The sequence below is a fragment of the Myiozetetes cayanensis genome, unplaced genomic scaffold (assembly GCF_022539395.1).
Source record: "Myiozetetes cayanensis isolate MyiCay16 unplaced genomic scaffold, myiCay2020 scf6-25, whole genome shotgun sequence".
In the NCBI taxonomy this organism is placed as follows: Eukaryota; Metazoa; Chordata; class Aves; order Passeriformes; family Tyrannidae; genus Myiozetetes; species Myiozetetes cayanensis.
This window is the reverse complement of record NW_026087853.1, coordinates 49,496,187-49,509,907: the sequence shown is the minus strand read 5'-3', so window position 1 is coordinate 49,509,907 and position 13,721 is coordinate 49,496,187. Positions and strand designations below refer to the sequence as shown.

At 37.2% G+C, this 13,721-nt stretch overlaps 1 protein-coding gene across 10 annotated transcripts in view; it reads right to left on the bottom strand.

Annotated features, from left to right (window-relative positions):
• SOX6 (SRY-box transcription factor 6) overlaps positions 1-13,721 on the bottom strand; it is a 263,900-nt gene that overhangs the window by 79,050 nt on the left and 171,129 nt on the right. For all 10 annotated transcript variants that reach the window (XM_050335391.1, XM_050335396.1, XM_050335392.1 and 7 more), the window contains one exon: positions 12,095-12,174. In XM_050335391.1, the coding sequence (XP_050191348.1) occupies positions 12,095-12,174 (80 nt within the window). The remainder of the gene's footprint in view (positions 1-12,094; positions 12,175-13,721) is intronic.

The following is a 13,721-nucleotide window of genomic DNA, read 5'->3' as shown; positions in this document are numbered from 1 at the left end:
GAACTTTACTCTGGTTTAATTCTTTATGGTGTAAAAAAAGTACAAAATAAGGAAAAGCACAGAAGTATGTAACAAAAAGTGTTTGTTGTGCTTATAGAAAATGCTCTTAAAATAAAACAAAACAAAAAACCCACAAACCAACAAAAAAACTAGAACTTAAAAATAAGATAAACCTAGGCATCTCTTACATATTTATGATTTCCTATAGATAGTAACTCAGGAGCTCAAAAACAATAAGCATCTTTTGTCTAAAAGATAGGAGTATGTAAACATTGACATTTTATCTTGAGGCATGACAAAAACAGCAAACATTTTTAGTTGATCTAGATTAAGTTCTGACAAGGAATAAAGGAGTGCTAACTGTTCTCATCTCTTCCACTTTGTGTATCTATTCTCTCGTATTTTTGCTAGCGACAATAATGGAATAGTTGCCTGCTCCCATGCAAATTCTTTGAGTTGTTTATGAAAGCAAGATCAAAGCCCAAACTGAGAATGCCTCTTTTTTTGTTGTATTTTTTCCTCAAGAGAAAGACCTAATGAGAGGCTGTTAAACTTGCAGTCTTGCTCTGCACTTAGAGAGCAGGAGCACTCTCACAGTGCAAGCTCCCAGTTTACCTTTTCTCTGGCCAGCCTGGGGACATGGACCAGGAAACAGGAACACAGAAAGCAGGAGAAACTAAACACTTCTGTGTCCCACCTCCACACAGGGTGAGCACCCACACCCAGAAAGGAGGAATCATCCCTCAGACCTTCCATTTAAACTCACCCACCCTCTGAGAACCTGAGCAAGACAACATTTTCTCTGTGCTCCTCACGAAATGGAGACACTGCTGCTGCATTACTACAGCATCTGAACCAGGTATATCTGAATACAACCATAAAGTATTCCTAGTATAGATAAAACGTGAGCATTAATAAAATTGCTATCTTAATAAAATATTGCAAATATCAAGCAAAAAAATATTCTAAAATCTTCATCAAATATCTATAGCCATTCCCTCTGCAGGAGGATAGCAGAAACATCAGTAAAATCTTTCTCGTAAGCACAAAGGTTTGCAGTCCTTCATTTAATGCTGTCAGATTACTGATATGCTACTTTTTGATCACGATTCTCCTGTTATTTGCCATGCACAGGAAAGAAGCACAATAGCTGTATCTTTGTGGTTCTCCCAGATTATATATTGTTCTATACATCTTCGTTATTTGCAAAAAAACAATCTTTAACATTTTTTATGATTTTACAAAATAACTGTGACAAGCTCTGCTTGTCAAAAACAATTATGTTTTTGATATGGAAGGAGGCAGGCAAGTATGCCTAAACACCTTTGGTAGAAAGCCAGTCACAGTAAAGGACAACTGTACTTGCTTGAAAAAGTAATTTCTAGTTTCCAGTGGATAATGGAGAGAAAAAATGTGAAATGTTAAATCCGTATATGATTTTTCTATTAGAATTTGCTATTGCCATTTTCATGGCATAAATTCTAACTCATAAAAATTGTGGATAGCACCAAAGTTAACAGACTAACAAGCTAACCTAGGAAAAGAAGCAAGGACCAGGTCGCAGGCTCCAAAGATACCTACAAACAAAGGCTCTAGTGTTTTAAACTCCTTCTCTTGCATCCAAGGAAAGTGAATAAGCAGTATTTATTTAAACTAAAAATATAACCAGATCTATCAGGAAAATATGAAAATATAACCAGATGGTTGCATCATAGTTCAGGTTTTTTCATTCACTTTGTGCTATTATAGTATTACCTTCTCTGATGATGCTGTAAATCAAATTATTCATAGAAAGAATTGAAAATGTATTCTGGTATTCTTTTAGAAGCTCTTCTCAAAAAATCTGGGTTTTCTACCTTACTGACTGCTAATATAAAGAATTTTTAACAATAAATGTGAGAGGTCTATATCAAAAAGCAGTTAACTCACAAATTCAGACAGTTTCACACACTTTATCTGTAGAAATGTGTTCTGCACTAAAGCTAGTGTAAAAAGAAGAAGCTGCTTAAAAAGGACAACTGTGATAAGGGAAATAAAATTATATGATTGAGAAGCAATTAATTATAGTAAGTTTGCTGAAGGGATGATAGCTATCAAAGCTTATCAAATTTTGCATTTCAGAATTTCAGATATTTATTTTTAAAAATGTTCACACATAGATAGGCTTTGTGAGAGAAGTCAAGAGTTTCATTCAGTCTCATGTCAGCAGGATTACAAGCAATTATGAGTAACTGCTTGTTGGGCTGTGTGAAATGAGTTGGTGAATTGAGTTTCCTAGTAAGCACATGTCCATGTCACTGGTATGATTGCCAGTAATGTAGACAATCTTAGTTGAAGGGGTCTAAAAACATAATTATTCTTCTAATCCTATAGGGGATTAAATCAATTCAGGACAGGAGATGGTTGTGCAATTGCTGTTTCTAGTGTACACATTCTAGGTCTGTCAACCAGGCAGCAGAGAGGAAAACCAAGGCATAAGTAACAAAAGAGGAAACCAGGACATGGAAAAAATAAGTGGCAATAAATGTTCTCTAGAAATATTTTATAAAATCTAGCTTAAGTTGGCGGGTTCATTCACTCCCTGACTATCCAGAAGGAGAAACTGTCTAATGTAATGATTGTAGTATTTCCCTGGGTAGAACTGTACAGATACAAAAAAAATGGAACACTCACCACTGCTAAGCATACTGAGAGGCAAAAGCACTACAATTAAATTTATACATGCTCCCATGACAGAATAATGAGACACCATCCCAGAAATAAGTGGGTGCAGGTCAGAAAAAAAAGAGTCCCATTTAAACTACCTATCTCAATTCCCACATCTGAATCCCCATCTTGTGAGAAGATGCCAAGGCAACTCTACATTTAAAAGCTGAACATTTGAAAGTGCTGCTTGGGATTTGAAGCTGCAATGTTTTCTGACTTTTATAGGAGACACAGTTCATGTGGTAGCTCACAGCCATTCTATAATTTTCACTAGCAAAAATGGACAGAAGACAGGGCTATAATAAATATATACTGGCTCTACTGATCAGGAGAAGCTTTATCAGTCAGCTGGGGCACATCTGGGAAAAAAGCCACTCAGGTGCATCTCTAGCATCCCATTCAATTAACATATCATTAAAAATGGTTTGTCCCTGTTCAGCCTGCTGTGTTACCTGATAAGTCAACACAGTTAAAATGTATATTTAAATGCAGAAAACAGTGAAATGTTTTCTTTGTGAAGCAGAAAACAAGCCCAGTTTACAGGTATTTTAAAGCATTAGAAATAATTGTGCTTTGCAGGTCGCTTAGCAGATCGCTCACACTGATCTTTTTACTGTGTATTTTGAACTTTCATGCACCTTCAAGGAAAATTAAATAAAGTCCTTAAAGGAAATATACACAAAATTATGCAAAACATATTCAAATGGACTTATAAAAATTGCATCTAAAAAAAATTCACATTTGCACCTCAAAACCAGGTAACTGGGGACTTACTATTATAAATGCATTGGAAGCTGATGTATTCCATCACAATTCACAAGAAAATGTGAACTGGGCATAAGATGATTGCCATGCTTTCTGAACTGCAGTGGGTGTGATGATACTTCAGCAACAGTGCTGGGACCAGGTTAAATAGGCTATAAGGCCTGATCTTAGCCCTCCCCTAAGTGTTGAAGACTGCAGCAGAAGAGATGGCCTGTGCTGCATGAATTACTGTGAATAGTTCACAAAAGTGTTATTTAATAATGCTGTAAACTAGTTAAATATGGTGACTTGTTCTGTTTCTAGTGTGTAGGACAAATGATTCAACTTTTTTGAAAGGACTTTACCTCTCTGATTTTTCACTTCCAAAAATGCCAGTGGACCTGAGAGCACATTCTCACTATTCCTACAGCTGAAATACTTCTTCATTTTTCATGCTTAGCTACTTGCCATAATTCATGCACAACACCAAATACATGCCCTATTATAGAGACTTCAATAGATTTTGTGAATGATTCCATAAAGTTTCAAATAATCCCATGAAATTTAAGCATCGTGTGTTTTCCTCTTGTACACCTTAATATGCTCCTCCCTCCAGTCTTTTTTTCAGGACTGCCTTCTGGTGTGCCTCCAGCCACATGTAGCCTGCATGCTGAGTCTTAAAAATATGATTCCCATACTTTCTAGTTAGGACACTTTTCTAATTTCTCAGTCATATGGATTCTAAAAGCATCACAGACCAAACACATTTTAGACAAGCAGGGTGTTGGAGGCCATACCATTGCTGTTTCCTCATCCATGAAGACTCTTCTACTTGGTGATAGCAACACCTACTCACCAGTTTGATGAGTTTTGTCTCATCTCCTATAAATTTCCCTTTCTTTCTGAACTGGATCAGTGGGAGGGCATATGGTCTTATAATCAAAGACCCTCAAAAATGAGGCAGGTGATGTCTTTCTAGTCCATGCATCTTAAAGAGAATTCTTCTGCTTCCTTTGAGCATGTGTGTGTGTTTGTCTGCACCTAGAAGATCTAACCTAACCACCTTTATTCTTAGAACTTTTAGTTCAGATGAAAAATGAGCTATTAAGTTTTATTTTTTCTGTAGCAATTAGTCAGGAAAGAATGACGATACTGAATTGTATTATTTTCCTTTGTGTATAGACCTGACTTAAAAGTCATTTTTGTTTTTAATCGGATTCCGGATAAGTTCCTAAACAACCAAAAACGTTAACACCTTCCCAGGAAAAAATCCTTCATGTTTGTAATTTGTAGTCAAATTAAGCAGCTTGCTCTATGGTTATCAAAAGTATAATAAAATTCCAGAAACATATTCACTTGCAGCTAATTCCTGTAAGGCACACACCATATACATTTCTAGAAAGCTTGAAGGAATCCAACTGCCAGCTCAGAGTATGCCTCACAGTCAGCCTATTCCCCAAAGGGATGCCACAGTTTTAAAAGAGCTTTAAAAAACGTGCTCGTCCCCTGACGGCACTCTGTAGTACTGGTGCCTCTGGTGCTCTGTCAGTAAATGCAGCAGTAACTTATTTGCTTCTTACTGGCTTCTGAGTGAATACATACCCCTGGGAGGGAGCTTTGCACAGCACAATGATTTTAAAATAGAGCCTGGGCTTTCAGCGAGGGGCAGCCAGTGGTTAAAGCAGCAAGAACATCTTGTTGATGCTGGGGGCTCAGCCTCTTCCAATCACTTGGGCTCTAGCTTTTGCCTTGATATAGACTGAAGAGATTCAAAAAACCTCCTGCAATCCAGGCTATAAACATACAAGTTTCTTGATAAGTGAGTTGATGTCTCTGCCATTTATGATCTTAATGGTAAATTCTCCCTGGAACAGAGCATATGGGCCTGGAAGGCAGCTGTCCTGCTCGGTAAGATCTAAAGGTGCAAAAGGTGGGAATCGTGCCAGAAGCCTGATCCCTAGCTGCCAGATTGAAAAGTCTTCCCTCTTGGGAGAGGAGAGCAGGAGCAGGACAGGAGCACTTCCCAAGGTTGGGAATCTGAAGGGAACAGAAAGAGAGAACTGTGCCAGTCTGGGTGACAGTCCGTGGTTAGGGACCTTCCTGCAAATGGGGAAAATACCTGCCCAGGAATGGACTTAGTCTTGCCACCACCAAGACAAGTACTAGAACTGCTTCAGATTATAGAAACAGTCTCTTTCTTACACATGCCAATACATTTTTTATTAAATAATGTGACACTGTTCCATTAAGGAAGAATAAGTGTAACAAAGACATGCTGTTTAAAGCAGTTTTTGGAGGTACAGAGCATTGGGTGAAGAATGGGTGCAGGAAGCCTCTTGCAGTTGCAATGCTGCTGTGCCAGGCCAATGGCTTTGTTTGTTTGTTTGTCTTTCTGTCTGTTTTTACCAGCTCGAAGAGAATAGGGAGATTTCCTCTCATTTTGGTTGGGGATGACATTACTGGGGGAGCTAGGAAAATCTTGGAAAAATTTCCTCACAATTGATACTTTTCTGCAAAAATGTTCAATTTTGATGGGCTGTCCTTTCCTGAGGAAAATCACTTTGCCAGATAATTCAGGGCTGAAGATAAGAAGGAGTAGGAGAAGATAAAGTATTAAGAAATTCTGCAAAGAAAGGAGGTCATATAGTAAAATATTGACTCAGTGACATCATTTTCATTGATACTGCCACTAATATAATTCAACTTGATAACACAGATATTACATACAGAGACATAAACGTTCAAGTAGGGAAAGGCACAAGTATAACTATTTCATTGATTTTAATTAAATTTTCCTAAGTATTGCAAGGTTGGCATATTTTTAATTTTATTTTCATTAAAGGACGTGCTTGGTCTCTCAGAGCCCTAATAAAATCTTCTTTCGACCTCTTTCCTTTCTCTGCTACAATTTAAATTTCTACATAAGAAAAGGACCAAAATATTTAATTTACTACTTCCATATACTGAAATTTGCACACACCATCCCCTTAATTTAGGCCACTATTCACTGTATCATAATAAGGAACATTCTGTTTAAAATATGTCCACCTAGAGCTCAGTAGTGTTTGAATGCTAGATAAAATCATTCTATAAGGCTAATGAAGACAGAAACTCTGCCTGTAACAATATTAAGTTTGTTTTCTCTAGTGATTCGAAGAAGTGAGCAATCTGTCAGTAATTCATTGAGGGAAATTACTTGTCTTGTAGGAATTCCCGCTGACAGTCACTCACTCATAGTGCTGACCCAACTATCTACCCGCTGACAAACAAATTACAGTGTCTTAACTTTGAAAAGGTAACTAGCTGGTTTTAATTTTGATTGGTTTAACCAATTCTCTTTCACATTTACCCAATCCTCATTCTTCATCGTGTTAAAAAAAAAAAAAAGAAATAAAAAAAAAAAAAAAAAAAGGAATAGGAAAACCCCACGGTTTTTGCATTTCAAAAAATTATTATTGCCTACATCCGAGAGTGTTATGTCAGATAAAACTGTTAAACTGTGTCTAACCAACATTAAGACTGGCAGCCTTGCCAGTGACTGACTGGGTGAGTGAACACATTACTGAGACAGCATTGTAGAAATTAATTTTCTTCAATAAAGTGATTTTTAAGGCTCATATATTTCACAATCTAAACATATGTCACTGTTTCATAAACAAAATAAATGGATTAAAATAATACATTACCAATATGCTGACACATGGAGATATTTTAATTAGAAATACTTAAGCTGCGTGATATTTAACTGCTATATTTGTTGAAGAGGAGCATGCATCATTTAATAAGACATAAGGCAGGTACATCACTTTGCATGATGTGGTACCAGAGTGGGACCAAATCACCTCCAATGTGAGCTATCACTATCAGATCACATTAGCCCCACTGAAAAATTGTGTTAAGGTTACAACATACAGAGGAAACTTCGTAAGAGCAGCAGTCCACTAAAACAACCTTTTCATTGAAATAATAAGTCACCCTGATTCCAGTTCCTGAGAATAATATTTCTTCATAAAGGGCCACATCTAACAACTTAGCTATTTAAAGGCCATATTTACATGACTGTCGCATTACATTGGCCTCTTTCCTGCACATTCTTCTTGACTTACTTTAAGGACCAGCACTAAAATAGCTGAGGAAAGCAAATGTCAACTATGTCCTGAAATTTATATGTGTGAGAGAATTGGAATAAGTAGAAATGTAATATATTGTTTACTGTACCAAGTGCCCTCTGTCCTCTAAAGGTCAAAAGCATTGTAACCTTGGAGTTACAGTTTCTGATTGTTCCCAGGGTTAAATACATTATCAAAATTAATGGTTCAAACCCCTCAACCTTCAGATATATGAGTATTCATGCCTCCATCTGCTGAACTGTTCAACTAAAAATAGCATTCTTTGGCCTTCTCTCTACTAATATTGTGCCCCTGAGGCAGGCTGTGCAATGCTTCAGCAGTACACCGGATCTGCACCCAGCAATATAAAAAAAAGGTCATTTAATTTGTTTGCAGTTAGAAGAGAATATTGAGGAGCAGGATGAGATGGGAGGGCAGAAAAGAAATAGACAAATATGTGTTTAGTTAATTTAAAAAAAAAAAAAACCTGATTATAAAAACTTCAGGTTTCAAGAACACAGCTGCAACTATAGTTAAGACTTGCCAAGGTTCATTAGTGTTATAAGCGATAAATTTTGAAGGACAAATTACACAAATAGTTTGGGGAAAGAGTTATGAACGAGAGCTTTTTTGTTTTGCTTTTTTTCCCAAAGCTCACTTTGTTTAGGAATAACTCCAGCTAGCATCATTGTAGTGCTTCCATTTCTATCAACAGTTTATCAGTCGCAGTTGAGAGAGTTGCGACATTTCCTTATTTACCACACAGACAGCTTTGTAGAAATATGTAAGAATGAAGGCAGATTGTTTTTAAACAATAAAGAGCATACAGTAACATGCCTTGTTTGAAACTAAGGATATAGGTGCCACCTCTGCCATCACAGTGACTTCCCAGTAACTAAGTTACTGCTGCCAGCAACATGAGATCTGGGAAAACCCATTTCATGACCAAGTTCACTCATTTAGCAAGATTGTTGACCACACATATCTAGAATCAGTTAATATCAATGCAAACATTTGACAGCTATGGAAAAGATTCAAGGAAACAGGAAAGGGGAGAAGCTCCAGAGAAGGTGTGTATAAAGAAAAGCAAAAGGTTTTACAGCTCACACTGATTAATTAAAGCAACATGCTTTAGTTAAACACACATCAGAACTGTTTCATACACCACTATGCACACGTGCTACAGGTCTATTTGGTAATATAGCTGTAAAATATTTAGCAGAAGTTTGAATTGACCAGATTCACTCACAGCTGTTTGAAGCTGGAGGGGTAAACAGAAATAGCTTGGTTTTTCTGATTAGACTATACTTAGAGAACTGTTCTTGCATCAGCAAGATCCTTCCTCATACCAAAAGTCCTAACAAGGCTTGGTCCTACCAGGCATATTATTTAAATCTTTGGCTGAGTTGTTGAGGAAACTGGTAAGGTGTGGCTGAGACAGGAATGGGAAATGTGGAACACAGTTTTAAGTCTTTTTTGTCAACAACACCTTTGATGACACCTTCATGAGATCAGTATACAGATTAAAAGAAGTTATCTGATACCCACCCAAAGCAGAGCAAGCCACCAGTTCGGGAACATGGACTAGCATAAATGTGTGGTAGTTACTATTTGATTTCAGTATACTTAAAGCTACACTGAGTATTAATGGCATTTACCATTAGCTGATTAATGTGATTCAAAATCTAAAGAGCAGATGGGTCAAACAGGTCTATTGCTGAAGGAGAATTTTTTTTTTTTCAATGTTGCACCTATAAGAGTGACATTAGTTACTTGAGGAACTCCTGTACATGATTTCAGTAGTCTTTTTTTTTAAACTTATGGAGATGCATAATTCCCTGATGAACCCAAATACAGAATTCAGAGAAAGTACATTTTGACAACAATGTGCTAAATAGCTTGAGTAAGACAGGCAAATCATTAATTACAACTTGCCCTCTGGAGAAACATCATCTGGGGAATAATTCCTATCGTTACACAAGGTACCTGGGAGTAAATGGTTCTCTGTACTCTTAGATTCAGAGCTTGCATAGAAGTTGCCCTATCACACAGGAAGATGAGAACACAGATCTGCTGCTAGCCCCTACCTGGAGCATGATCATCCAAAAAAAAAAAACATAAGTAGAAAAAAAAAAGGAGGGATTACAAGCTTGAAGCTGACAGAATTTCCACTGCAGCTGCATACAGATTATGGAACATAATTTTGGAACTAATAATAATGCCCTGGTAAACTGAAATGTTAGAGCTACTGCAAAGCTCTTTGACTTGACATAGCTCTCCCTCCCCAAGTTCTCCAAACACGTATATTAGACATACCCTCACATGTAGAAACAAACCCAAACCTGCAAATGAATTAGCTGTTTCTCCCACTGGCTGAAAGGAACAGAGATTAGTTTTGTGATCAGTATTTTTAAGCACTTGGGAAATACTCAGATACCATGGCCACAGCATTCATGTAAATAAATAAGTGGGTGGGGTGCGTGGAAGAAAGGAAGCAGAACAGAGAACGAAGGGGGAAGGGAAGCAAAGATGGGAAAATTAGCTGAAATTCTACACCCCTAACAGTCTTTGTGACGCATCAGGTAGAACAACAAATTCCCTTCAACAAACACACCCAAATAAGTAGCTATTTAGGGAACACTTAGAGAACTGGTACAAAAAGAATATTAATAGAATATTAACAGTAGGAGTAAATAAAATTTAGTTTCTCACAATTTGACAATCTGATGAGCACATATCAACCTAAGGTTAAGCACTCCATCACTTAAGCTCTTATAACCATGAAACTTTTAAAGGTTGTGAAATCCCCTAGAGGTGAAATTCAAACAAAATAGAAAGGGAGGAGGCGGAGGAACAAACAAAAGAAGTCTTTTACAACACATACATCAAAATGGAAATTCAGGCCCTTCAAGCCTGAATGTTTCCAAATTTACTAGCACCACTTTCTTGGCTGATTGTTTTCTCTCCAATTCTTCTCATCAAGTTTAACAACTCAGTTTATCATTTCCAAAAATTAATGAAATTGCACTATTGCTGTAGGTTCAGATCAAGTCTAATGTGCAAATATGTGGGTCAAGTTACAAATGGATGCTGTAAAAGGAAAGAATCAAAATGTCTGTCGTTTAGATCCTGTTTCTTTGACAGTTGAACAGTTTTCACGCTTTCCTGCCTTACAGTCTTGTGTAGGCACAGTATTTGTTTTAGTGCATTTCAAAGCAGCAAAAATAGTCTCTCTCAATTCACAAGGTGATTTCTGCAGTATTTTCTCTACTAAAGCTAATGAGACTTTCACTTCAATAAATAGTCAAATACAGACTTTCAAAGGATACCTGCTTGCTATTTTTCCTTTCGAGAAACTTCCCTTTGGTTTGAAGCCTGTCCAAGGTACAGTCTTAACATCATATTATCATGTCCCAAAAAAACATTTTCTGGAGATCTCTGCCTGCAGAGTCAGGGTGTTCTGACTTAGGTCAGACCTAAGCTCAAGGGGTCTTCTTTGCCAGCTCTGGACCATGAATGAACAGCGAATTCTGGTGCCATTCTCACTTATCCTAAGTTAAGTTGGCAAGAATATCAGCATAGGGTAAAGAAGAGAGGGGTTTTAATTTGCTTTGGTCCCTCTGGAAAACTATATAGTTGCAGAAATGTAAGCAAAGTAGATATTCGGATATTAACATGGCAATATTTTGCTACTCTAGGCACAATTTATTCCTTACTCGCTTCTGAACCTGACTCTAACCTAACTCAAATAGGGGTTTCAAAGGTTTACTTGCAAATAGTTACATGCATCTTTAATGGCCTTTCCTCTCATGTTCACTGTCACTTTCTTTCCACACATTTTAACTCTGAAAGCTTTTGACTGTTTCTTCATTATTTATGACATTGTTGTGTCTTTTCTTGTGAAATTAAAAACTTCTTGCCACAAGAAGCTAGCTAATAACATGGCACATAAATCTTTCTTTCACAACATTTCACTCTGTATGTGCCAAAAACAAATAAACGGCCAAACTAAGGCTCCTAACCATGTTTGGCATTTGACCAGCTTAATGCACAGAAAGGTTGAGATTACCTAAATACAGAAGCTAAAAGAGTGTGCAATTTATTGTATTGTCAACACCACGCTGTATGGAAAAAAAAAAAAAAAGAAAAAGAAAAAAACCCCAATAACATACTTTTGTTTGAATACACTGACTGCTTCAATTAAAGGTAGTACATTGCAGCTACAGGGGAGAGACCACATGAAAATAAAGTACAAAAAGATCTTTGAACTTATCTCCCATCAATTGGTCATATAAATAAAAAAAATACCATTAACTGCCAATATAAAACACACAGAACAATGTCTTTCACTCACAGTATCAAGGTTGGCTGCACATTACTGTATTTGCTGTACTGTAAGTACATAAGGTGTTAATCCTCCTGGGCTGTGCTCAAAAATTATTTAACATTCAGACTATTATTTAGCATACAGCTGGTTAGCAGTTTTCCCCTAAAATGTTGGCTTCGATCCCACATTTTTTTGTTCTGGCACATACCTGGAGCTGTAAAGGGCTGAGTCCAGAAGCAGCAGCAGCTGCCATTGTTGATGGAATGAACTGCACAGGGTAGTTATCACCTGTCGGGAGAACAATGCGTGCAGGTTCAGACAATGAGCAGAGAATAGCAACAGACAAGTGCAAACAAGGACCTAGGATTGCCTGTGCTCCACAGCACTCCTTTAAGCCTAAACATCTGCCAAAACAAAAGGCTTCACTGGGCACAGACTTGTCATGCTCCCTTGGAACTTTGTTTGTTAGCAGATAGCTGGTAGGCAAACTGGCAAAACATAAATACGATACTCGTGATTTTCATTTTCAAAAGCAAATGTTCAAATCACGCGTGTAAACCTGGGCACAAAATGGGCCTCAGAGCCACAGACACACTGATAAGATACTCCAGGAAAACCCAGTGGCTCCCAGAGGAAAAAAATAAATTTTCACCACATGTTTCTTAAAACAAAAGAAATTTGTTATCACCCAAGAATTTTCAGTCCAATTTAATGCAGGGTGATTTCTTTTCAGTGTCGAGTGGCTTCCAGGAAAGCTACCCAGTTGGCTCAACACAGGCTGAGTTTCTTATTTTGCTTTGAGGTTCTCTGACTTAGGACAACTCCTTTAAGGTAGTCATAGAGAAAAAAACCAAATCACTTCTTAAAATAGCTGGAAATACATCTTTAACTTTCTCTCAGATCTGGGGAACTACTGAGGTTGGTAGATTACACAGTTGCTCAGTTACATGAAGATTAGGGTACTAAAGTTTGTGTGTTCTGCTCACTAGAAACTGAAAATGTGTGTCATGTGCATTTAGGGGACAACAAATATTCCAGAAAATAAGAGATATTAATGTTCCAAATTAAGCATTGCAACATTATGTCTTATAGCATCTATGAGTGTTCCCACACATATGCATCACTCAGTGCCTTTGGGTCTCTTAGTCAACGTAAGGAGTGAAGGAAGGCTGAAATAATTTAGCAGTGTAATCTGAGATATAAAAATCGATATAGTGATGGATAAGTTACACAATAAATATGATTTAATGGAATATCACTTTGGCTCAAGCTACTTATTAAAGTCACTGTTATGTATGATCTGTAGGCTACATTTTAACAGGCTGCTCCTCTGTACATTTTTGAGACTTACAATAATCGGTCTCTTCCATGCTGAAAGCAGAATGTAGCAATGAGGGAGAATACAGAAATCCAACATAATGTAATTAGGACATTCCAAGAACTAGATTTTTTTTGTGTCGACCCCCTTAAATAAATAACAATAGCTGAAATCTTTGTAGTAACTGGATTCCTCAGAACCCTCCTTTCTTACCACCTGAAGTTCTACTGTATTCAGCTCAGTTAAAATGTTTGGTTGCTTCACTATTTTAATAAATTGTACATGTCTAATCCACAAGGTCTCTTTGCATCATATCCATAATACCTCATCAGGCCATTGAGCACAGTATGTGCTTGTACACAGTCCAGTAACAATTGGATTCTGATTGCGTATGGAGCTCTGCTACAATGCACTCACTAACACTATATTGTACTGGTGTCCTATGGAGTAATGTTCAAAATATCTCTTATTATTTTCCCCATTCCATGAGGTTGATTTTAGTTTGCAATGATGTTGT